At 42.3% G+C, this 27,254-nt stretch overlaps 3 protein-coding genes across 3 annotated transcripts; 1 reads left to right on the top strand and 2 right to left on the bottom strand.

The window, feature by feature from the left end:
- Positions 1–256: 256 nt before the first annotated feature.
- Positions 257–1,459, bottom strand: LOC310865163 (alpha-2A adrenergic receptor-like; the record flags this gene model as incomplete). Its single annotated transcript, XM_083774181.1, has 1 exon — positions 257–1,459. The coding sequence occupies one exon, from the start codon at positions 1,457–1,459 to the stop codon at positions 257–259; it is 1,203 nt and encodes a 400-aa protein (XP_083630307.1).
- Positions 1,460–12,935: 11,476 nt separating this feature from the next.
- Positions 12,936–18,930, top strand: LOC310865126 (BCL2/adenovirus E1B 19 kDa protein-interacting protein 3-like). Its single transcript, XM_083774132.1, has 6 exons — positions 12,936–13,092; positions 13,562–13,739; positions 15,217–15,280; positions 17,253–17,359; positions 17,951–18,100; positions 18,318–18,930. The coding sequence occupies exons 1-6, from the start codon at positions 13,047–13,049 to the stop codon at positions 18,358–18,360; spliced, it is 588 nt and encodes a 195-aa protein (XP_083630258.1). The 5' UTR covers positions 12,936–13,046; the 3' UTR covers positions 18,361–18,930.
- A 95-nt stretch (positions 18,931–19,025) lies between these two features.
- LOC310865125 (serine/threonine-protein phosphatase 2A 55 kDa regulatory subunit B delta isoform) lies at positions 19,026–25,352 on the bottom strand. The gene is made up of 10 exons (XM_083774131.1): positions 25,098–25,352; positions 24,216–24,290; positions 23,541–23,638; positions 23,194–23,359; positions 22,981–23,093; positions 22,714–22,891; positions 22,312–22,476; positions 21,941–22,110; positions 20,927–21,018; positions 19,026–20,724 (listed from the first exon to the last, which is right to left on the bottom strand). Exons 1-10 carry the CDS (start codon positions 25,204–25,206, stop codon positions 20,445–20,447), a joined length of 1,446 nt encoding a protein of 481 aa, XP_083630257.1. The 5' UTR covers positions 25,207–25,352; the 3' UTR covers positions 19,026–20,444.
- Between the last annotated feature and the right edge of the window lie 1,902 nt (positions 25,353–27,254).

Here is a 27,254-nt window from a genome sequence, read left to right on the forward strand (position 1 = left end):
ATTATTTGCATGACATCAAAGATTATGAAATAGTTGTAAACTGATATGGAATTGAAAGGCTAAATATTCTATAGTTCACATTCATTTTACACTTGAATCGAATGCTTTAATTCTAAAATGTACTAAAAAATTATATTTACAAGTGAGCACATAATTATATTAAGACCTATATCACCTATATTTACCGTCCTAAATAATCTAATATAGTGTCATATACTTTAAGTTTAGATGTTCTTCTGTAATGTAAAAACAAATGTCATAAACCCCGCCTGTCCCTTTTACAGAGTATCTTTTTGAAAGACCGTCTGAAGTCTGTGTTAAATATGGTGTATATGACAGGATTTAATGAGCTATTGCAGTATCCAAACCAGAAGAACATTTTGAACAGTGTCTTTGGCACACAGCAGAGGTGACACAGAGCAGTGAGTGTATAGGTAAAGAAAAAGGGGAACCAGCACAGAACAAACACTCCCATGACCACTGCCAGAACAAAGGTGAAGCGCTTCTCCCTGTTCGACCGGCTACTCCACCTGCTCACTTTCGCCGCACCGTCTGTCTTTGGGGACTTCACCTGTGCCCCTTTGGGCTTCTTCTTGACCTTCATCCTCTTGGGGGAGCACAGGGTGTTTTCGTTCCCGTCAGACGACGAGCCCTCGTCTTCCACGTCTACTCCGTCCACCTCTCTGCCCTCATCTTCTTCCTCCACCTTCTCTCCTCCTCCTCCTCTCCCCTGGGGGTCCTGCTGCGGCGAGCCACACTGCCTGTCACCTGTGTGTCCGTTTTCTCTTCTCCTCACCCTCTCACCCGGCAGAGCTCTCGTTCTTTTCTTGGCAATTTGGTAGATTCTTATGTACACCAGGATCATGATGACACACGGGGCAAAGAAGGAGGCGGTACTGGAGAATATAATGTACCATTTCTCCTCATTGATCTTGCAGACGGGTCCGTCGTCCCTGGCCACTTCCTTTTCCATTGAGATGAGCGGTGGGAATGAAATGATGGCAGCAAGCATCCAAAGTACAAGAACCACACATTTTATCCTACGTGGTGTCCTTTTCAGGTTGTACTTAATGGGCTGTGTGATCGACCAATATCTGTCCAGGCTTATGGCGCACAGGTGTACAATGGATGAGGTACAGAACAGCACATCCAAGGCCAGGTAGATTTCACACCAAATCTGACCAAAGTACCAGTTGCCCATCAGCTCGTTGGCCAGGGAGAATGGCATGACCAAAGTGGCCACTAGAATATCCGCGCACGCCAATGAAACTAAGAACAAGTTCTGAGGAGCTCTCAGGGACCGGCTGGTGCACACGGCAATCACAACCAGCACATTACCGAACACTGTCAGCAGAATGAGGATGCCCACCAGTATTGTTAGAGGAACAGACGTCTTCACCGTGTAAGGGTGTTTGCTGGGCAAGGTCCCATTTCCACTGGTCAAGTTATTGCAATCCATAAGGATGAGCTGTGATGTTTTGAGTCTGTGTGGAACAGTCCCGGATTTTCTCTGACTTTCATTTATTTATATCCATTGCTGAAATTATTATTTTGTTTGCAGGTTTCCTTTCAGGAATGTGTGCTTATAATGACAAACAAGAAGAATAAATATAAACTGCAGTACTTCCATATAATCTTAAAAAATATATATTTATCCACAGACCTTTGAGACTGAAAACTTCTTGAATGGTCCCAATGGAAGACTTTTCAATGTTTATGAAGAAAAGACATCCCCTGTCTTCCTCAAAGCGTTGCAGGCTAGCTCTTTTAATCCAGTATGACGAAGGTGGAAAATCCGTCTTTTATATCGGCTCTATCGGAGAGGATCTGTGATACTGGCTCCAGTATATCAGCAAGAACAGCAAGGGGTGGGGTTGAGCTGCTGAGATTCAGAAGTCATTTCTCTCACCCCCAGTGACTCCCAGTAAAGCTGTTAATAATGATTTCATATTTAGTAATACTTGTAGTCCGTTGACTTGCAATTGATTTAGACTGTGCTTTATACAGTTTTACTTAATTCGTAGTTTTGCGGTGCTGATTCATATTAAGATAATTGGCATAAAATAATGTGTATGGGATGTAGGGAATCTGTGGGTGAGTGTTAAAGTATTTCTATTTATACAAATGTTTGCTTCTTTTGATAAGAGGTTATCTAAATTAGTTTCAAGAGGTGCTTTTTGGTAGCAAAGGTAAACATTGTAAATGTTTGTATTGTCATACAAATCTGCTAGCATACCGATATGCCATATTGGGCAAATACAAGAATGTTAAAGTAGTTGCCATTTAGAAGCAGGCAGACAGATTTGTTGTTCAGGTGCACAAACACGTCTATACACCACACTGAGAGTATTGAATGACTGTCATAAAGGTAAGGGATATCTATCATCTCACTAAAGGTTGATTTATACTTTGTTGCATATCAGTGTCACGCACCAAAAATAGCTTGTGGATCAGCTCACATGTGTTCTGAGCTTGTATCTGCTATTTTTGGTGCTTATACAGTATAAGTAACTGTATAAATCAGGGGTAAATGTAAACATCCTATACATTACAGGTTCATGGACATTTTGTTTTCTATGACAGGACATGTTATACATAAGGAAGACGATTGCATACATTGAGTTTCTTTTTCTTCAACATTCTTTGTAGTGTTGGATAACAACAGGCCTCCCATGTCCCAACAAACAAATAATACATCAGCAAGCGTATAACTTGCATTTTGTAGGATTATTCAAGAATATTGTCCCTCTATTGTAGCTATGCATTCTATACACTGCATCTGGTAATTATATGGTAATTATAGAAGTATGGGTGAGTTGTAACTAATTATAATGTTGAATCCAGTTTAAAACAGAAACAAAAAAAACACTGCTATACATTTAAAAATAGTGAAAATGGTAAATGAATGGTAAATGGTGCATTTATATATCGCCTTTATCCAAGGCGCTTTACATAGATTGTGCATTACATTCACCCATTCATACACACATTCACACACTGATGGGGCGGAAACCATGCAAGGCACCAACCAGCACATAAGGAGCAATTAGGGGTTCAGTGTCTTGCTCAAGGACACTTCGACACTAACTCTGGGGGAGCCCAGGTTTGAACTGGGAACCTTGCGGTTACCATACCATCCAGCCACTACCCTGAGCCACCACAGGGGCAACTGAGGTATCAAGAGGGTAAGCAATTCCAAATATGTGTTCAAATAAAATAAAATGCATACTTCTCCTCGTTACAGTTATTTGAGTTAATCATAATATGTGGTGAATGCTTTTCCATGTGAGAAAGAACTAAATAAAAAAGTATCATTGTGTTTTAACCATGCTGCACTGTTCACTCCCTGGTAATAATATCTGCGTCTAGCCTATAATGCTATATGCCTCCCAGGGTTGGGATCTTCACTGCAAACATGGCTAACTAACTAAGCACATTTACACTATACTGTACTTGGGTACAATTTTGAGGTACTTTTACTTTACTTGTATTTATAAATTCCTTGATACTCTATACCTATACTCCACTACATTGAAGATTATTAATAATTTATCAAATAAATAATCAATATTGTTCCATGTTCACGATGATACAACGCATTGTGTGCTTGTAGATCGGCTATTTTAGAATAGCTAAAGTATAACAGCGCTTGTCTTGATATACTGTATATGATTCTGAATTGGACATTCTTCATAATGAGTAGCCTACACCGTCAGTAGCACATGAAGCCGTATCACTTTTAACCACTGACCAGTACTGCAATACTTGCTGTCAGTCGAAGATGATTCCATCTAATGGATATTATAAACATTAAAGGTGCCACAGCATCCTCATCATGGCATTAGTGCATAGTGATTATGAACCCTCAATGCAATCTGTCTGTTGTTCTGAACCATCTCATTTGGCTCACTGATTCTTCTTCGTGTCTGGCCATCTTCTATATCACGTCTTTCCAGTGGTTGGCGCAGGCGAGTGCAGCAGCATTTGGCCCGGCCAGGTCATCTCCAGTACATTGTGGAGCAGAGATACACATCATGATGTGGTCCATTGTTTGTGGTTCGCCACACACGCATGCATCAGAAAAAATGATATTCCATTTTTTCATGGATGCCTTGCAGCGTCCTTCGCCGACCCGCAGACGGTTCAGGGCCTTCCAGACGGCCCAAGGTTGGTCATGGCCAGTCGCGAGACGTTCCTCTGGGGTGATGCCTCTCTCTGTCCACTGGGCTGTCCGGCTACCCATGCTGTTCCACTGGTTGTGCCACTCCGTGGTCCTGGCGACAGATGGTGTGGTCTCCAGTTCTGCAGTGGTATCCAGGAAGCTGCTTCTGGACCTGAGCCGTTTTTGGGGGGCAGAGTGTTCGTGCAGTGAGTGCCGGTTGTCATGGGCCTGCTTTGTGCGCTCGGCTTTGGCGGTGACTGCTCTGCGGATGTCAGGGGGGGCAATTCCAGAGAGGGCGTAGAGGCAGGGTGTGGGGGTTGTTTTGATGCACCCAGTCATTATCCTGCAGGTCTCGTTGAGGATGGGGTCTAGTTTGTGTGCGTGACTTGATTTATACCATGCAGGGCAGGCATATTCAGCAGTGGAAAAGCACAGGGCTAGTGCCGTTGTGCGCAGCGTGGTTGGGTGAGCTCCCCACTTTGAGTTGGTTAATTGGCGCAGGAGGTTGTTCCTGGTGGACACCTTGGCTCTCGTCTTCTGGATGTGCTCTTTGTAGCTGAGGGTACGGTCTAAAGTCACTCCCAGGTAGACTGGGTGCTGGTGGTTCTCAAGCCTTATTCCGTCCCAGGTTACGTTGAGCTCCCGTTTGGCCTCCTTGTTTTTAAGGTGGAAGCTGCAGATTTGTGTCTTCCCGGGGTTTGGACGCAGGTGGTTTTCCAGATAGTACGTGGACATATCTGTCAGTCCTTGTTCCAGGGTTGACTCCACTTCTGGGAAGGTATGCTGCTGCGTTGTCATCGCTAGGTCGTCTGCGTAGATGAACCTGCTGCATCCTTCTGGTAGGGGCTGGTCGTTGGTGTAGATGTTGAAGAGGAGAGGTGCCAGGACACTGCCCTGTGGCAGCCCGTTGTTCTGGTGGAACCATCTGCTTTCTTTATTGTTGAGCATGACATAGAACATCCGGTTGCTCAGGAGACATCTGACTGTGTTGCACAGTTTGGCATCCGCTGTGATGTCGAAAAGTTTTTTAATCAGCAGCCTGTGTTGGACGGTGTCATAAGCTGCCGAAAGATCGACAAAGGCAACGCCTGTTATCAGCTTCTTCTGGTAGCCGTCCTCGATGTGCTGGGTGAGGTTTAGCAGTTGGCCTGTGCAGGATTTTCCCGGTCTAAATCCGGCTTGATCTCGGATTAGCTCAGCGTCTATCTGGGGGGATAGTCGACTGAGGAGTAGTCTCTCGAAAAGCTTGTAGGTGGTGCATAGCAGGGAGATGGGCCGGTAGCTTTTGGGGAGGTTGGGGTCTTTCCCGGGTTTTAGGAGAGCAATGATGATGGCTTTCCTCCAGATCGTTGGTATGTGCTGGGTTTGTAGGCAGATGTTGAACATGTCCAAGAGCCATTGTTTGGCGACTGGGCCTAGGTGGGTTATCATCTCGGACAGTATGTCATCAGGACCTGCGGCTTTGCCCGGCTTCATGGTGTTTAGTCCTGTTTCAAGCTCCTCAAGGATGAATGGCTTGGTTAGGATGGACATGTTCTGCTGATTGCCCGGGATGATGGTGAGATGGTGTTGTCCTTTGGCCCTGCGCTTTTCTGCTCGTCTCCCGTTGGCCACCAGTTGGCTCCCAACCTGGTTTGGTGTTACGTCGGATATAGCGGGTGGTGTGATCTTGTCACCGTTTATTTTCCGGATGGTGGACCACGCTTTTTTGCTGTTTTGAGTCATGTTGATGTTCTCCACAAGATCCTTCCAGGCTTTCCGCCTCTCCTTCCCTAGGGAGTCCATGAGTGCATCACTGAGATCACTGGTCGCGTCTGAGAACGGATCCTTTTGGAACTCTGTTTCATAGCTCTCCAGCAATTGTGATGACTCCTCTGTGAGGCCTGCGATGTATTCTTTTCGGCATCCGCGCGGGATGTGTGCGCAGGCAGTCTTCTTCACAGCCTGGACAAACATGATGTAGTTGTCAGGTGTGGGTTCAGTGTCTGTTAGAGTCTTTTCCATTCCTTCGCTGTACTCATCCCACTTGGCCTTCATTGGGTTGAAGCGGCGTCGAAAGGGTACTTGGGTCTTAGTTATGGCAGGTTTGATCGTGACTGAGATTGGTCGATGCTGTGACTTGGGGAGAGGTCTCAGCACCGTTTTCTCAGACAGATGTGCTAGCCTCTGGCTGGCGAAACACAGGTCAGGGTTGTAGCCTCTTCTCCAGCGGCAGCTGTTGAAGGACTTGGGGAGTTTAGAGTTGTGAACAAGCTCCAGCTGCATGCCTGTGTTTTCCATCCAGCTTTCAACCAGTTCGCCGTCGCTGTTGGTTGTGTCATATCCCCACATTGTGTGGTGGGAATTAAAGTCTCCAATCACTACAGCATGCTTTTTCCTGCATTTAGGTGGTAGTTCAGTCCATTCAAAGGGGCTGGCAGGTGGTTTATACAGTGAGGTAATGGAGATCTCACTGATGAAAGCGTTATATTGTGGTGCAGTGCGACAAAAGCAGCCTTCTTCAATGCTGAAGAGAAAAGAATAGATATGGTTCTCCATTTCGGCCTTTATCAAGGAACCCTTGATTGTGCACACACATGGACCTTCATTGAAATGCATTATTCCAAATGAGAAAACTTTGATTTAATTGACAATGACAAATATAAATCTCAAGGGATTCCAGGTCATTCAGGCTGAGAATTTTGAAAACTGCAGCTAAATGTTTTGCTAATCCCATGAACAAAAGTAATTATTTCCGTGTGTGAAATGCTGGGAGCATCACATCCCACTGTAAATCACAAGCTAGTAAAAGGAGGTGGTAGCCTGGGGAAATGATTAGCTTCCTCATAGCTGGAGATTTCTGATTTCTGTTCACAATAACGAGAAGCATAATAATAAAATAAAAAAACATAAGCTTCACAGAAGCGGCGTCTTACTGGTTTTGATAGCTTCTAAATTCGTTTCACTTCTTCAAAATACAGAACTCAAACAATAATTGAATATGTTTTCCCTGCCAAAATACAGCACCCGTGGGAAGATTTCACATCTATAAAAGGCTTTATAGTTTATACTATAACTAACACATAGCTTTGTCACAAATCGCAACTGTCTTCAAAGGATTGGTTTAATAACAGACTTTTTAAAATCACCTTGTTACTCTAGTCCACAATGAGAGCTACATTTTAAAATTGGATCCAAATGATCCAAGTAAGAAATGTACCATTAGAATCAGGCTATGTCTTCAATGTTACATTTAGATTCAAGATTCTACATCTCATATAGGCCAGACAGGGAAGTATATTTTGTATAGCAACTAAACCATTCAAAGTTCTTCCATTAAGCATCATTAAGAAACAGCGCATTTAGAGAGTGCGAAAGGAGCACATCATGAAAGGACATTTTAATATAACTAGGCTATATCTAGCCCTTGTCCCTAAACTTATTTGGCATTTTTTTACCATTTTGAAAAACATAAAAAAATAGTTCAAATATTTTAAAATGTTTTTCAAAATAGTAAAAATATAGTATAGTATAGTATATATAGCCCCACAGTTTTCTCAGTTCCAAATTATGAATTTGAAGTTGGGACATAGAGATTTATTTATCACCACCTGCTTTTCAACAATAACTTTTTTTTAACAGTGTATGGGGAGGTGGGGGGGGGGACATATCTGTGACATTTTGAAGAGAACAATGCGAGTAGAGCTGGGAGGGGGTCAATTTAGTCCCAGCAGTGACCAGCTCTTTCATCTGCCCAGTGAACTGCAAGAGGGGCGCGGAGGAGGGGGTGAGGATGACTGAAGAGGAGGGTGGTCTACAGTTTGAGGGGTGAGGAAGGTGGCTCCTCTTCCTCTTGGCTGTGAGTATAGGGAAGCTGGAAGTACCTTCACTAAAAAGCGCCGAGACAACGCACACATCCCAAACTCTTCTCCCTTCTGGCTCCAAAACTATGGAATGTCCTTCCCATTGCAATCAGAACTGCAGATTCACTCCCAATCTTCCGCCGCAGTCTGAAAACGCACCTCTTCAGACTCCATCTTAGCCCATAGCACTTGCCGTAGTACCTGCCCTATAGCCTCGACCTCCTACAGGCGTAAATTAAATAGCACTTTACGTAGACATAGCACTCTATAGTATAGTGTATACACATATTTTCCTTAAATGGTGCATTTATATAGCGCCTTTATCCAAGGCACTTTACATAGATTGTGCATTACATTCACCCATTCATACACTGATTGCGGCGGAAGCCATGCAAGGTACCAACCAGCACATCGGGAGCAATTTGGGGTTCAGTGTCTTGCCCAAGGACACTTCGACATGTAGACAGGAGGAGCCGGGATTCGAACCGCCGACCCATGGATCATTGGACGACCTGCTCTACCTCCTGAGCCACAGTCGCCTTAGATAGATATTCCACTGTACATATGATTCATGATGACAATTGATTATGTCTTGATGTATTACCATGTTTTTTGTTCTTGCTTACTGTAAATCGCTCTGGATTAAGAGTGTCTGCTAAATGCCTAAATTGTACATTGTAAATTGTAGTAGTCTCATGTTTAGAGCTCTCTTCAGGCAGGGACAGTCTGTCCCGGACAGAGGCGCCTCTCAAAGGTTATCTTCAGCTTTTGTTTTGGTAATTGGTACATGATTACATCTCCCATCCTTGGCAGAGAGATGGGCGATGCAGGAAGTAAAATGTTAAGAGGTAAAGAATAAATAATCATGTCTTGTTGAAGTCAAGTCCATCTGCTTAGAAAAAGCCTACAATAAAAAAAACACACCTGTGTGAAGTGAGTGGTACAACTCCGTGTGGAGGTCCCCGGGGGGGGCCCCGGAAGTTCCAGACCCACAGGAAAGTGCCACGGGTGTGTGTGTGTGTTAGGCTACACAACAGTAACACTTGGTGGTGATAATAACCAACCAAACGCTATTTTGTGCTCGGACAAACAGACCCATGCAGCCAGGGTAGGACGGACGGACAGACACACATACTGTAGCTATATTGGAGTGGTTGCACCACTCAAAAATGTCAATAAAATGCACTGAATGGACAGCCTACATGGTCAGTTGAAAGCCATTTGGTGAGAACAATCTCAGCTCCTCTTCTGACTGGTGGTGGAGTGCCACTGACTGATAAGAACAGACAAGTGAAGACTTGTTTCTCAACATAGGGTAATAATATATGGGCTATTGCTAAAGGCAGTACTTACTACTTAGAAGAGATGCATTCAATAGGAGTACTGCGTCACAATTGCACAACGATTTCAGCATTACCTTACAATCATATGATCCCACAGAGATGCCATAGCATGGACAACATGTTATGATATATGAGAGAGAGAGAGAGAGAGAGAGGGAGAGAGAGAGAGAGAGAGTGTCGTGTAAATTCAACAAGTACACTCATCTAAACTGGACTAAAATAGACAAAGTAACGAAGAGTATAGACGGTAAACTCTTAGACGGTCGGATGAGGAAAATCACGCAGGCAGAGAGATGAGCTGAATATCCATCGATGTATTTATTTGCAGTAAGTCAGACAAAGACAGAGGGCTTTCCGCGGCCCTTGAGTTGAGCCGCGGAGCCCAGGGCACATGACCGTACGGTCACACTGCCCCCAACAAGACTAACTCAACATTGTATTTACAGACATATATATAGTTTACATCAAACAGTTGAGTTCTGGGAGGGGTTGGGATTTAACATAAAGATCAACAACGTGCATAGGAATAGCAGATGGCTGCTACGTGTGTTTTGATTCACACCTGAGAGAAGCTTCAAAGGAGTAATGAACAATGCAGAGTACTTGACTGAGTGATTGCTTTCAAACTTGCAGACAGACAGACTAGACAATCAACTTAGAGTTGATTATAGCATGCTATAGTACAGAATTATCGAGTCCAGATACGACATTCCCCCCTTGACCATCACTAGATGATGGTCACATAAAAATATGGAACAATAATTCTATTACACCCCCCTTGACCCAATCACATGACATACTAAACATAAGAAAAAAACAACAGAAAGTTACACTTTAAAAGTTCCCAAAGATAATTCCAGGCATCATATATGAAAATTGACAATTGCACTTTACATTTTAGCTGACATTTAAACACACCACAACTTTGTCTTACCCTGTGTTTCCATTTTTAAACACACAAGTTTTTACAGACATGCTTAATAATCCCGTTTTATTTTGAAATTGGTCCCGTTGACGAAAGCCTCGATTTTGATAACAGCACGCCGCAACTTCACTATTCCGTACCCCTTTAAGGCCTGGTAAATGACGAATCGACCTACGCTGCTACTGTTAACTTATCTCACCTTTACAGGCTAAATTATCTCGATATTAACAGCAAAACCTCGCACGTCGCTGGCAACTAACTGCCTTTTCATAGTTGACTATATTCGCACACTAAATTTCATACGAGAAAACCATAATTAGCTCTATTAATACCAAGACGAATTACGTACTGACGCGTATTGATAGGGCCACTATCGTCCGCCTGACACAGCCACATACAATTGTTTCAATCGAGCTAAACATTATTTAATCATTTCCAAGACCCATAGGCTCTTTAATCAACTTTTTTAACTAATTTAAACTTCGACAAAACACATATCAACACATGCCTACATTATATGTTGAATACACTTACATTACACAAACGTTTTGAATACAGATAGGACTGTTGAATCTCTTCCATCTGTTATAAATGAACTCTTTTAGTGTCGCAAAACATTGTCTCTTAACTTTGTTTAATATCTATTATTCGTTTGAGAAAAAATCAATCTACCGTAAAAACACAGTCACTGCTCAAAAATGAAGCGATAAACCAATACCAATGCTACTTTTTCATCAAAATTACTTTTAGTCCCACACGTATTACTACAGTGAAGTAATAGACTAACCTATTTTGACCACTATTTTCACTTTGACTACTCTAGCCCACATTTCCGACACAGAAAACTGTCCATACTGTATTTTAAATCCTCTCAAATATAATTTCTCCCTCCTAAACATGTGACGTACCTGAAGGCATTCGTGGTCAAACTGAGGAACTGCATCTTGTATGAAGAAACCTTGTTGCAATGTTTTTTCAGCAGATCTGCAAGCTCACGGTGTTGCGTTTATTTTTCTTTCCAGTCATTGTGATATTTCATATTCATAATGTCTGGAAGGGGGGAGTGTGTTCGTGCCGTAGAATTCTCCACGGAATCGAACTTTCACATCGGGCGCCAAAAAACTGTGGTATACTTTCACCGTGTGTGTCAGTCAGTATGAAGAGTGGAGACGAAAAAGCAGGACAAAGGTTTCTCCGGATCTTAGCGTTTATTTGGTAAAACACAGAGATTCAATTCGTCACAAAGCAAGCATGTCTCAAAAAGGTACACGCCAAATTGTCTGTTCCAACCAGCCTAGGTTAGCCAAATGTAAGACTCGTTCGAACAGCCCAGTCCACAAGAAAAACAAAGTGTTATATACAGATCTGATCACCCCTCCTCCAGTAGCTGAACCGGGCGCTTCCTGACTCTTTTGACCAATGAAATCTGGGCTACCCGCTTATTCATGTTTACAGAGGCGGGCCTCTCTGGCAGAGACACGAGTATCTAACCTTACATTAAAACACCAGATTACTACTTTACAGATCCCATGACAAATTGTAGTTACATATTGTAGTAACATAACCGGTCTTTAGATGAAACTGTGAACAACTTATAAACTGGCTAATCATACCTTAAGTATGTATATGAGTATATGAAAAATGGAAACACTTGTAGTTAGGAATGTTACGGAAACTATAAAGCAAATGAAACTGAACCCTCTTTTAAGAGGTAAATTAACACGGTGGAGCGAAACATTATTCTTATAATAGGCCTACATTTTAAGAGACAAGTTGCACTCACTATTACTGGTTATAGTGTCTCATTATTTTCTCATACCAACTGTTCGTTAAAAGTCATTAAGCTTAAACTTGTGGAATATTGGGAATGAACACCCAGTGTTCCGCATCTGCTCAACAGTAACTTGCCAAGTGAAAATTACTCCCCAGGGAAGCAAGCTTCAAAGAATTTAGAACAATGGCCTTGTATTCAGGTGTGAATGCCTCCTGTCTCGGGGAATTTGAGAGTGAGAGAGAGACTTTACACTCTAGTTAAAAATAGCTTATCCTGACTTTAGTGGCATATCAATTCAGTAAGTCCATTTATAGAAATATACTTTTAGGTTCATGAAATTACACGACAAGAGAGAGAGAGAGAGAGAGAGAGAGAGAGAGAGAGAGAGAGAGAGAGAGAGAGAGAGAGAGAGAGAGAGAGAGAGAGAGAGAGAGAGAGAGAGAGAGATAGAGAGAGAGAGAGAGAGAGAGAGAGAGAGAGGTGAGCTATCACTGCCATCTGCAGTCAAGTCAGTGGACGTACATCAGAAAAACAAGGTAACCTATACAACTGTTACTCTCATGACAAAACGTCGAATGCATATAAAAAGGTAGGCTGGTGTATTTGTAAAAGGCAAACCAGCGTTTATTTTGTCCAAAATGTTATGTCACATCTGGCTCTGGAAAGCAAAGCAAAGCAAAGCAGTGTGGCGCGTGTGCGTGTGTGCGTGTATATATACGTGAGTGTCTGTGTGTGTGTGTGTGTGTGTGTGTGTGTGTGTGTGTGTGTGTGTGTGTGCGCGCGCGCGCGCCCGTGTGCGCGTGCGTCACACGTGCTCTCTAGTCTACGTGCCCTCTCGTAGGAACCAATCAGGTTTTAGATAAACAGAAGGTTGCGTTGCGTCATTGTTATTGTGCTGCTTGGACGCGTTGCTGTTCACATCTGACCCACATTTCATTTCAAATTAAACATTTGTTAACAACGTTACGAGGTACCATCTGAAGCTCCTATAATCGACACCATGTCGCTTCAAAAGGACGTCCCCGCTTCGGAAGAGAGTTTGCAAGGTAAAGCTGTTAAATGACGCTACAGACAGATCCTATCTACAGAATAGAATAGATAGATGACATGACATCAGATGACCATTGATAGCTTAACGGTAGCAATTAGTCGATCTAAGAAGACGTGTACGAGGAAATAGCATAATATCTCGGTTTTGGTAGAGTAACATATCAATAGAATGTTAATATCAAATGTATGAGAAATCAAGTCATCAACTAGCCCCAATATGTTCCCTCCGTCCCTACGTGGGACTGAGGGAACATTATTGTTCAACAACAACATCAACATGTTTTGGTTGGTTGACGTTGCGAAACAAAGCCTGTGATGACTGTGTAAATGCTTTTGTAACATGATATCTACGGCCGCGCATTGATTGACAATCATTGAACTTACGTGACGTGGATACGAGTTGCGAGTTGTGGGTTTAATTCCAGACCACCTCTTTGATTCGATGCGTTTGCCCCCCGGCCTCAGGTTCCTGGGTAGAGCTCCACTTCAGCGGCTCTGGGTCTCATTCTCAGACTACGAGTCATCGTGGCAGCCAGGAACAGATCGCCGTGGCCAGTCTGGAAGGAGACCTGGAGAAGATGCTGCTGGATGCACAGCATGAGTCCGGAAGGAGCAGCTCCAGGGGTAGTTCAAAGTGCAACAGGTTTGTGGACAGAGTTTTTGATTGATTGATTGATTGAAATATTTATTAACAGTTTGCAGAATTACAGTACATTTCAAGCACAAACTCAATACAAAAAACTGTGAGTGGACGACCCAATTAAGCATTAGGCCTACACTTGTTTACCATCAATTCATCAAAACATTTAGAGACGTACAAATAGACACTTCTATATAGTCAAAGAACAGAACGGGAATTCATCATAAGGGAGGGAAAATAAACATATACAGTGAGGGGGAAAAGGGGTGGGCGGCGGGGGGGGATTCAGATTTTACGGAGGCCAGTTTCGAATTGCAGCCACGTGGGACCAGTTGGTATTGTCCACTGCCCAGATCAATGGTCCATACAAAAGTGGCGTCTCCCCTTTAATTAATGAGATGGACCATGAACGGCAGCTGCTTAGCTGACAATATTTATTTTACTAGTTCATGTTAACATATTTTGTAAATAGGCTATGTTAAATAATTATTGACTGGTTAAAAAAAGACAAGAAAAAAAGAACAACACTGAAAATGTGTTGTATCTATTTAGGACAGGTCAGGCTCAGGGTCAGGTCAGGTCAGGTCAGGTCAGGTCAGGCTCCTACTTGGCCTCACCCCCCGAACCCACCTCACCCCTGCCCACTTTGACAGGCTGGGATGGCTTAGGGTCGACGACAGAGTACAGCATCTTGCAATGGGTCTGGTCCACAAGATTCGATACACCACCAAGATACCCATGTACCTGTCTAAATACTTCCTTAATGTAAACGAAGTCCACACCCACAACACCAGAGGGAGTGCAACAAACCATGTACAACCCAGATTCGGCACAAACTCCTATGCCACCAAAATGTGGAACGCCCTACCAACAGTCATTAAGACATGTGAATCCCTTGACTCCTTCAAAACCGCTCTCAAAGGGCACCTACGGATGGCTGCAATTCGAAACTGGCCTCTGTAAAATCTGAATCTGCCCCCCCCCCCCCATTTTCCCTCACTGTATATTGTATCTTTTCCCTTTTTTGCTTCCCATATGATGAATTCCTGTTCTGTACTTTAGCTACATAGAAATGTCTATTTGTATGTCTCTAAATGTCTGTATGTCTTTAAATGTTTTGATGAATTGAACAATGTGGACCCTGTTGTAAACAAGTGTAATGCTTAATTGGGTCGTCCACTCACAGTTGACAGTCTTTGTATTGAGTTTGTGCTTAAAATGTACTGTAAATTCTACAAACTGTTAATAAATATTTCAATCAATCAATCAAAGGAAACTTTATAAATTCAGCAACATTTAACAGGTGAAGCCAAATTGTCCCTCCCAAAACGTGTAAGCCTAAATTGCGTAAAGTGATACGTACTGTACACAGTAGTGTTTTGAAGATTGTGAATTGATAGAAACCTTTTACATTATCTGTTATCTCTGTCTAGACTCTAGCCTCAATGATGATTTTCTTTCCTTTGTTGTCTTCCAACAGCCCACTCAGAGCACAGACCCCTCTGCTTGTATGGAGAGGCTCGTCAGAGGGAAACAGCTCACAGGTACGTTCAAGCCTTGAGTTATACTTGGTTGGCTGGTTGCACATCATCCCGTGCACCGAATATAGCCGATCCATAAGGTCATGAATGCATCCCACTTGTGGTGAGGTTCACTGTGGGCTTCACTGCAGACGAGAGTAGAAAGAGTAGAACAGTGTGCACATCCAACCCAAGGCCAAATTCATGTGCAAAATCAGCATCTTGCAGAAGTAAAATCACACCCGTGTGAACTGAGTGGTGCAACTCCCCTCTCTCTCTCTCTCTCTCTCTCTCTCTCTCTCATAATAGCAGGCAACAGTGCAACACTATCTCTCTCTCGCTCTGTTTCTGGCACAACAGCGCCACTTTTGCCCCCACTAGTACTCTAAACATTGGGACATAGTCACATTCCTTGGAGTGGTTGTACCACTCAAAAATCTGCGGTTGAGTGTGAGGACAACTTCTATAGACTAATTCAAAAACAGGTCTCATGGTCGCAGCGTACGTATTTCCTGTAGGCGGACTCGACATAGCTGCGGGGTTTAAACCCTCACCAGGCACACCTCTTCTACTACAGTGAACGGTAGAGTGACTGATGTTAGTCTGCCTCAAACGTTACTCTTTGACCTGCTTTTTACTAACACTAACATTACAAAGATGCCCAGAACATTGAGATGAACCTGTTTAGTTTATGGCTGCTCCAACAGTAGTGGCAACATTCCCCCCCCCCCCCCCCCCCCCCCCCCCCAAACGGAATGTCAAAATATCCACCGCAGAGTCTGAGACCAGAGCCATTGAGTAATGGTTGAGACGAAGCAGTGAAAGGTCCTGAAAGATACATAACGTCAGTCTTACCCAATACCCAATCTTTCTGTTTTATGAGCACAAGGCTGCCGTACTTTATACCTCATACTTTAAATGCTTAGTCTGAGGTATAAAGTACAGCAGCCATGTGTTCATAAAACAATGGCTCTGGTCTCAGACCCCGTGGTGGATATTTTGACATTACTTTTTTTTTTCTTTTTGGAATGTTGCCACTACTGTTCGAGCAGCCATAAACAGGTTCATCTCGATGTTCTGGGCATCTTTAGGTAAAAGAGTAATGTTTGACTTGAGGCAGACTAACATCAGTCAATGGTGAGGGTTTAAACCCCGCAGCTATGTAGAGTCCGCCTACAGGAAATACGTAAGCTGCGACCATGAGACCCGTTTCTGAATTCGTCTATAGATGGAGCACCAAAGTCTGATGTCAATATCGCAAGAGGGCTATTCAACGGGTTTGTGTATTTTTGTATTTGCCTCATATAAGAACTGTGTTTGAAAAATAAACAAATTACAAATCATGCTTGGCGGTTTCACTCATATGGATACGAAGAATCAACCTACTGCGAGAAAACGCTAAACGCTAGACTGTATCAAATATGAGTGACTGACTGTCGTAAACGATACAGAGACACCTCCCCGACAATATTGCTGCAACAGTTTGTTTATTTTTGGACCACAATTCTTATATGAGACGAATTTAAGATGATGGAAGGAGGAGGAGCCCGCACACCATTCTTTTGGTAAATAATTACTTTATACGAATTTAAGATGACCCAATGTTATTCTCCATAGAAAAATTACTTCCGCAAATCAGGGGATGAGTGAGTGAAGTTAAGGACTCTATACACTGCAGTCAATATGACTATAAGGCACATGATTATATAGATATCCTGATTTGAACTCTTAAAGACAAATATTACCTGTTTGACACGGATCACATGTTCTACAAGGGCATTTGTAATGTACCATATTGTTAGCCTGGCTAATAAGCCAGACGCGAATCAGCCGTTGGCAAAAACAATTGCATGCTGGCGGCGACAGTGTGATATGAGTCTGACTTTAGCCAGGCTACCATATTGTACCACTTCAAGATGTGATAGCAATGCGGTAGCATTACAGTCTTGACTCCAAAAGCAGTTTCCAATTGTGCCGTTCATTTGATGTGTTTTAGTCAGAGGAAGACTTCCAGGAGAGAAGACGAGAAGTAGAGAACCTTATGAAGAAGAATGCTGACTGGATCTGGGACTGGACCAGTAGACCTGAGAACAATCCACCAAAGTTCGTAGCCTCTGCTGATTTTGTGAATTGTACTATAGCCGGTATATCAATATGATGGTATTGACACAAACCTTTTAGCACACTCATGCATTTAACCTGTAACTCATTAGGCACCGCTACTACTAACTTATTAATTATTAATCTGTGTACACAACATCATGTGAAGGCAACTTTAGTTGCTTCAGTAATCATTACCATGGTAGACAGGTAGATTACTGTATACTGATATGCACATTATTTTCTGTTACATACTTATTTATTATTATTGTTAAGGCAATCTAATCATATCTGCATTCATTAGACATTTTAGCACAGTGAAGTCGAGACTAGAAGGAGAGCAAAGAGGGGATTACTTGTAATACAGGTCAGGTTCAAACCCAGCACACCGTGATTAAAAAGCTGAGCCACCAGCGCACCCAAAGAATTAAAAAATCTCTCAGCTAAATTTGACCCTGGTTTCAGTATTGAGTATTTTCCTTAAGAGTTCTGTGCAGGAGCCAAATCGCTTAAGTTCATACTGTGGCATTATGCTGATTGCTCATTTGTTTTAATGAATTCATGTCTATGAAACATTGATGTGCTCCACCGTAGGGAGTTCCTGTTGAAGCACCCCAGGCGCTCTGCCTCTCTCAGCATTCGGAAAACCAGTGTGATGAAGAAGGGAGGTGTCCTCTCAGCTGACTTCCTCAAGCTTTTCCTCCCTTCCTTAATCATTTCTCACATACTTGCCGTTGGCCTTGGGTAAGGAAAGGTGTTTCAACTTGTTCTCACTAACAGAGCTATGCAGATATGCAAGCACTAAGCATCATAGCGAGTCATAGCTTAAAGCTATGGCAAATCAGTGGCAAACTGATTTGAAACAACAATTTGTAAGCATGCATGTTTTTAGGGAGAATTGTAACAATTTGTAGCTTGTAGTCTTGATTGCTTTTTTTCCCTCCTGGATTTGTGTTTCTAGAATATACATTGGGAGACGTCTGACCTCACACAATACCTGCTGAGCAGGTGATGATGTGCAACATTGATGTGACTCATCCAGCTTGGCAAGCCTTAAAATGGGACCTTCCAGAAATAAGGGAAATGTGGCTGTGTGACATGCTTTATTTTGGCCGATTGCCCTGTGTCCCCACCCACGCTCTGCAACCAAGAGTCACAGGCGATCATTGCTCTGTCTATTGTCATGTCGTCTCTCTCTGTACACAATGACCAGTCCCCCCATTCCTCACTGTAGTACCCACACTGGCCTGGTGATGACTGTTTCACTGCTTCCTGCTCCTTAACACCGCATGACAAAAAATGCCTTGTTCCCCATTGTGAAAAATCAGTTGCTTTAAATTGACATTGCTGCTCGTTGATTCTCTAGAATTATCATGTTATTGATGATTATTTTTCTTGGCTTGTAGATTTTTCTAAGCGCAACAAATGTGATATTTGTAGTAAAGTAATGCCTTGATTTATTATTGCTCAATTTCAAGTTCCAAGAGGAATATGGACAGGTATTCAACTCAGAATATGGGAGCACAATCATGGTCCATTTTTATTAAGCTGTTTTCTTCTCAAAGTCAAAATAAACTTAAGAATGAAAAGATACATGTGTGTTCTGTAATTAGCCCAATTTTAAAGCTTTACTGGATTTGTACTGGTATCTAAAATGAGCAGGACCATATGCAGATGAACACAATTAGATTTTATTGAACTTTGGTCAAAATAATAAACAAGTGAATACATTGCCACCATGTTAGGAATCAATGGACAAAGACAATGCATTGTGTTTTAATGTCATCAGTACATGTTTTATGTAGTCAACCTTCATGTTTGCATTCACAACTAGAAAGATAAGATCCACATTTGCGATACGCAGCTCAAATTTGAGTGACATCCCTAACAAATGAATGAGAGCACATGTATGAGGCCTGTCTGAATTTCCTACTTATTACATGAGTTGGAGGCACTATTACATCAACTGTATGGTGTGCAATTTTCCTCCTTTATATATATATAATGTGTTTTCATAGACAGCCACAACATAGCAGCAGTATATGAGGACATAACTCTATAAAATAGGATTTAAAAATAATGCACATGAGGTTTGTAAAACGCCTGGGGGACATAACTTGTAGCTGTCACTGTTAGAAGTAGGTATTAAGGCTGCAGATTCCCTTTGTCCAGTGGCCCCATTTCGTGCCATGTAGTTTTTCCAGCCTGCATCCTACAACATGGTCAACTAGAAATAAATGTCTTGACACAAACTCATGTTCGGTCATCTCCAACAGTGGTTCTGTTACTTATAGCCCCAAATAGTATTTCCTTAAGATTGCTTGAGATCTTCTCAAAAGACAGTGGTGTGACTGGACATTTTTCCACCTCTCTACAACATAAAAACATGCAAAGCAATAAAGAACAACATGTTTTAATACATAGTTCTAAATTTAAAAACACATCTGTAGTTTTAGTTTATTTTATTATGTGGATGACAAGGTGTACTTGAGTAGATACAGTCAGTGAAATAATGTCACCGTATTGACTGGGGTAAAGTAATAAGAGGGAGGAGGAGAAAAGAAATAAGTCCACTTTCCCAATTCATGATTTCTGCCACCAGTACTTTGGCCTGAATAGATGGCCAATGGGGGAATGTTACAGTTAGGCTTATTGACCATCAATCCATGTTTCAGTTGGGCCCAGATCTTTGCAATGGTGTTACAACTTTGACAAGACGTCGTGTTTTAGAGCTTCCAAGAGTTCAGTCGTTAAATCATGAAATGAAGGCTTAAAATGTCAACACAAACACCAACGCTCAAGAGTTTGACCTCTAGGGAGTGCCATTCCATCAATTAGACCCAAATTGGCCTTTCTGGGTCGGGGGGGCATGTCGATTGCCCTGGTGCCAAAGGCAAAAAACAACCTAAGCTCAGATTCAAAATAAAACAGGCCTATGGATCAACCTCCTGTGGCAAAAAAAGTAGACGCGTGCTTTCGAACTCTTCACCAGGAGGACGAGGCTGTTTCTTCTTATACAGATAGACAAGTAGTAGGCTTAACTACACAGGTATGGTAAAAGCCCTATCCTCTGGAGCCCCCGGACCTTCTAGTTGATTTTGTCCTGGAAAATGTACAGGTTGTTGGTGGCCGCCACTGCAATCACGTTATCTTTGGGGTGCCAGGCAGTGTGGAGGATCTTCTTGTTGAAGTCCAAGCTGTCCACGCTGATCTCATCCTTCTTCCTCTTGCCACCAGTGGACACCTTGCGTGGTTTGAGTGTGGCCCGTGGCTTGCTGCTCTCCCTGGAGGCCTCCAGTGTGATATCCCGCCTCGTGTTGCGGTCAAACATTCGGAAGAAGTTGTTGTAGGAGCCAGTCATGATGGCACTGAAGACGACAGGAAAACAAAAATATCTATATTGAAAACTAGGTGTTGCAGGCAAAAAACAGCCCACTTTATATTTTATATAGCACAAGCACATCAAGCTGCATCACGTGTTGAAAACAGAACAAAAACTCAGTACACAGGCCAGGCCACCATTAAATTAACTGCTATTCTCCATAGAAACAGGAAGGTTTTGGAACTCACCTGTCGCTGCCATTCCAGCAGCACTCAAATTTGTCGAAGATGCAGTCATTTTCATACAAGGAGCACAGCTTACTGCGAAGGTATTCATGGACCTGAAAATAAATGTTAAAGGTTTTATTTTGGTTCATGGTTTGCTTTAGTGCGTGGCAGAGCCATGTACAAAGAGGACCATTTCACACCTTTTCAGTCTATGCCAACCTGGGTCATTTACACACCAGAAACCTATTATCATCCCATGCTCTGAATTAAGTTTTATTACTGTACCCAATAACACATTTTCTATTGACGTATATATATACGTGTTTTAATAGCCATCTGTTGTCTGCGATTTACGTGTATACAGCATATAAGTTTTATATCGTTTTGTGATCTTAAACAGCACCGCTAAAAACTACTTTTTGCCTGAGCCGGTTGCTAGGCAACACATTGCTCTCCCCTGCACACACGGAATGTGCTCACGCATGTGCAGACTACGGTTATAATTAGGACCTTCTATGGCTCTTTACTCGAAAACTATGTCTCTGACTGTTGTGCTGATCAGACATCCGAGGTTCGGATCTGATTTTTCATCGCATTGCCATTAAAATACGGTATAAACTATAAACTTCGAGAAAGATAGCTAGCGTGAGCTAATGCTAACATTAGCCTTTTCTTACAATATAGGTCTGTGAGCCTCCTCCGAGAGGGGAAAGCGGAAGTACTTGAGTAGTAATAAGCAAATAAAATCTTAAAAAAACACAAAAAAACTTAACTTAAAAATTAAATCTTAAAAAAAACAAAAAAGAGAACTTTAAAAAGAAAACCTTAAAAAAAAGTATGTAATTTATTCTAATTGTTGTTATTACGAGCTGCGTTCGCTTCCCGCGTTTGCGCGTCTTACTTGTAATATACCACAATGTTTAGTACTATAACCGGCTGTATTTATTTAATTGCAGTCTATTCCTGACTGCTAAAATGACCCGATTTGCCCTATATGGGGGATCAATTCACTCAATTAAATAAGCATATAGGCACCTGATACGTCTCCACTGGCCTATTCTCCATGTTGAGGTCCCACACTTTGACGGAGAGGTAGTCACGTGTCATCATATAGCGTCCGCTGTGACTGAACTTCACGTCTGAGATGGAAGAGATAATCTCAGAAAAGAAGGACCTGCTGCTTGGATCTTCAGGTTCCTCAAAGACTGAAATCAGAAACATAATCGCAATGGAATACAAATATTAGATTATATTAATCTGCGTACACACACGTAAACATGTGATGTGACCGTCAGGCTAATTCTGAATGCAAAAATAATGTTTTCAGTCAATCTACACAGGGAATAAATTGAAATTGAATGCAAGAAAGGAAATCCACAACAAAACAAACTTATACATGTACTTACACTTGGACTGCCTATCGCAGAGGGCTGCTGCTCGCATATCACACAGGCGAATGGTGCCTTTGCTACTGCTGTACACAAATACATTGCATTGGTGTGGATGGCACTCAGCAGCTGTGATTACTTCTGTCAGTTCCTCCATGTTGGCGGGCTTGATGTCTACAATGTCTGGAAAAACACTGTTAAGGAGTGGTTTTGAAACTGGCACAGGCTATAAACCTACTTGAACTCAGACCTGATTTATACTTTGTTGTGTGCTGGTGTAACGAATCACGATCCAATCTACAAGTTCCCAATACGGTGTGAAGATCTGCAAATTTTATTCAGCGTACAGTCTAAAAACATAAGCAGCCACTATTTAATGAACCTGAAGACTTATTATCTATTGCAGAATAAAAAGGATACTAAAACTTCTGTCTGTGATTTCCAAGTGCCATAGATTTATTCTTAGGTCATCTGCGGAGAGGTACGTTTCATGATCACTATTTACAGAAATGGAATTAATGTGATAGGTGTGTGCGTTTGCAAAGATCCTCCGTGGGCTTGCTTCTACCATGAGATCCATTGGCATCAGCACCGGTACCTGTGAATACAAAACATGGTTTTAAAAGGAAATATTCCCATAACTTGGAAGGTAATATCGTAGAATCTGAAATGTCCTGTCAAACAAACCCGTAAAGAAGTGATTCTGAAAGGGTCTCTGAGTCGCCCGTCTTCATCTTTCAGGTTGTAACCCTCCGCTCGTTTATCCCTTTCACTGATTTTCCACAATTTGATAGTTTTATCTGAAAGATCAAAGATAATGGATGTTTTTATTAGGGTATGGAACAATGGCATGATACTTCAAAGAATGTGTTAATATCGCCATATCCAAACAGTTCCTACCATTTGTTGAAAGTAGAAAGTGAGCAGCGTTTTGTTGGGGTAGCCATCTTATTTTATTGATCTTTTCCTCAATTTCTAAACTTTTCAAATAGTCAAATTCTGGCTCATGACTCTGAAAAGTGCTATAGACGTTGTACTCTCCACGCAGATGTGGACGATTTTTGGACTGAAAGAAAGACATGCAAATGTGAGGCACAATAAAAAACAAAATTACATTGTAGGATCACTTGATTATCTGAATATAAATGACACCTAATTGATCTTTTCTTCAATTTCTATGTTTTAAAATAGTGAAATTCTGGCTCATGACTCCGAAAAGTGCTATAGACGTTGTAAAAATAACATACCTCCTGTTCATGTTGAAAAATCACTACTCTGCCTCCTTTATCTCCCGTAGCAAGCAATTCTCCAGAATAGTTGAATTCAACCGTTGAGATTATGTCAGCTGAAAGCAGAATAAAACCCAGATTTAACAAAACCGTTAGCCTCCTGTAAGAGCTTCCACTGGCCCCAGCCAATGACATTGTGGTTGGCGTTAACTAGTATGGTGAAGTTTGTGTGGCTTGGGGGAGAGATGACTCTGCATACATATTATACACGATTGCTGAAGCAAGAGAATCTACATGTAACCTTATAGAATGTGACATGTTAAGACAATTTGAGAAGAACTACACGAAAACACAACATGATGTCACTTCACTTGAGAATTTAAGGACGCAGCACATTGACGTCACGTACCCTGGACGCTCCCCTTTTGATAGCTTCTAGCTAGCCATCAATTCATCAAAATTTCATTCATTCGTCCACTGTCACCCTGTAGTAATTTCCTTTTACCAATACCCAACATTAATAAACGTGAGGCCGATTAGCCATCGTACTTGTCACGATAGGATACCCCCCTGCCCCCCCATCACACAGCATCCTCACCACCAGGTCTTCCAAGCTAGCTGCCCCAACACCTAGCATTCCTAGCCTAGCCTTCCAACAAGCTAGCACCGCTAGCTAAACGTTAGCCCACTTACCTTCAGCAACATCTTCATCTATGGCTCCTTTCACTTGCGAGAAACACCACTGAAAATCATTTCCACCTGCAACTCCTGCAGGGAGAACAACACGGCAGTGTGTCAGTCAGCTGTGCACATCAACCACACTACTAAACAACCCACTCAGTTTCACAGCGACATAAACAACACAACATGACCTATAGTGACAGCTTCTTGACAACTAGCCTCCAGAGTGGTCTGCAATTTGACAACAAATTCTGATTCAGTCTTAGTCTTTTGAATAACACAGCATGTACTTTTAGTTATATTTTATCATCTGAAATGGTTTAGTCTTGGTAGACTAAAACAAAGAAAAATCTGAATTTTAGTCTAATAGTCAACTAAATTGACACTGCTACTACTGCTAGCAACTCGGCTAGGCAGGCTAGCAGGATTCAAGCTAGACACTTCCTCGCGCGAGCCCTCTCTGACACAAGAAAACAAATAAATTACGTGTTTTCAACATAAGTGACGTGTATCCATGAGGGGCACGTCAACACTTGTTTTGTGTGTGTTGCGTTTACAAGCTCGCGCGAGCCCCAAAGTGTGTATATATAGGCTACACATTAGTTTTAGCCCCGTCCAGCAGCGCTAACTAACGCCTTGATTTGCCGTACCGCGGTGCCGAACACCACCGATCTACAAGCCCACAGAGCGTCGCGTCAGCAACGCACTGTGGGCTTGTAGATCGGCGGTGTATGAGCTAAAGGCTAACGTGCCCAACATTCAGGCCATATCTCTCTCTCTCTCACACACACACACATACGCACGCACGGGCACCCCCACACACATAAACAACACACACGCCGCCAAGAGAGGTGGATCTTTTTCCTGTGTGGGCTTCAAAAGTAGCAAGCTTACCCGCCATTGCCTCATTTAGCAGGTCGTGCTTGTAACGCCGCGTGCGGTACAGTGCGTGTTGTTGGTGGTGGTGGTCGTGGAGGAGCAGAGACGCACATCCAACACACATCCAGTGTTGTGAGAGGACAGGAGGACTCCCCGCTGCCTGGCCTGCCTGGCGCTGCAAGTCAGATCTGTCAAGAACGAGACCCACGGAAATTATCCACCACCGTGATTTTCTTTTTCTTTTTTTCCTCCTCTCCCTCTCTCCTCCTTCCAAAATGGCTGCACAGTACATGGGCAGATGACGTCATACACACATGCCACACTCACATCCTGCTGGCCTGGCTCCCAACGATGATTGATCCCTCTCTCTGGGATTTTCTGTGGTTTATTTATAGTTTAACTTTAAACACATACACATTTAAACATTCAGCTTCATTATGTATCATATCAAGTGATATATATTGATATATATATTCAAATTATCTACATTCTCTAAACATAGTATAAATGGCAAAGTATTTAGTAGACTTTATATTGGAATTGTGAGGGGGAAATAGTGTAAATAATGCAGTGTTATAGAGTAAAACATAAAATTATATTTTTTATTTGCACTTTGTAGGGGGTTTGCTAATCTTCTCATAAGTATTTAGATAGAAGTCTTTCAGTTCCAAAAGTTCATCTTTCTTTGTTTGAATTCTAGTGTTATTTTGCCTTCTCGTGTTTTCTTTCTAGGTTGCTACTGAATTATTACATTAAAGTTGAAGGATGTAATGGGTGTAGTAATCATCTCTTACATTATATGGTGCGTGGGTGACATCTAGTGGACAAACGAACACATACTTTTATGTGTTTTTATGGATTCTAACAATAATAAACTCGACCTCGATATAACCTCAACTCCATACCTGTCAGTGCCAGGATTGGGCATCTAAGGCAGGGCTTTTCAACTGAGTATGAACCAGGGACCACCACCCTGACTGAAAATCAACCTGGGGACCATTGTTGTGTTGGGAGGGGGGATATGGTCGTGGTGTGGGGGAAAGAAATTAACCTTCCATATTAAACTCATGTTGCTGTTCATTGTAACTTATTCTATGACTCAGTAAGCAGAGACTTGCGATTCATTATGGGCACATTTACTTATAATGGTGACTCAACCAGGCAATCCGGTACGGTTTCGCTTGAGATTCTAACTCCCAGTAATTGACAACATCGATGCGTCATCATTGTCACCAGATTATTTACTGCATTGTTTCTCAACTTGTGGTCAATAGAATAAATTCAAATACGAATCTTCACTTTCCTACATTACTAAATGCATGGTCAGGGACCACATGCAACACCTTCACGGACCACCAGTGGTCCACGGACCACCTGTTGAAAACCCATGATCTAAGGAGTACCAACTTCTTTTTAAAGATAAAGGGAAAATTACGTTCTGTAAGAAAGTTGGACCATTAAAAAATAAATAATAATAATAATAATAATGTATAGGTCTCCCTAAAAATAGCTGCAATAAAACTGCAGACTGCAGTTGATTCAGAATACTACGGCTCAAGTCCTTACTAAATGCTAATACCAAGAAAGTGGACCATATCGCCTTTGCAATGGCTGGCCCTAGACTCTGGAACACCCCTCCATATTTTGCACCTTCACTAGAGACTCATTTTCACTATGTGGCCCAGGGCTCCAGACTAAGGGGGTCCCTACGTCCCAGGGACTATAAAATATCTATTTGGGACTTAAATTAATCTCAGCCGGGACGGTTTCGGGGTTAGAGTTTTTTCACTGAAAATGTGCATAATTGTGCACACCTACGAGCAGCATGAGACAACAGCGGCACCGGCAACACTTCAGCCACAAACTATTACTGCAGAGAGAAACCTGCAAAACAGGCGCAGCAGTCAGAAAAATGCTACGTTATTTGAAGAAGGGGAAACTAGACAAAGTGCCAATCGGCACAGGTCTCCACCAGGGCAGGTCAGGTTGTGGCCTCATGGTGGCGCTATAACAGGCTGTTGAGGAAGATTTGGGCCGGAGGTTCGTGTTGGAGGGATGCAGGTACAAAGTTTTTCCATGTGTGCATACATAAGTTGTATACAGATCGATGCAGTTATAGCAAAAAACAGGAATTGGCCTGTTATAGCGCCACCGTGAGGCTGATTTTGAGGA

Source organism: Protomyctophum parallelum (assembly GCF_964188405.1).
Source record: "Protomyctophum parallelum genome assembly, chromosome: 10".
In the NCBI taxonomy this organism is placed as follows: domain Eukaryota; kingdom Metazoa; phylum Chordata; class Actinopteri; order Myctophiformes; family Myctophidae; genus Protomyctophum; species Protomyctophum parallelum.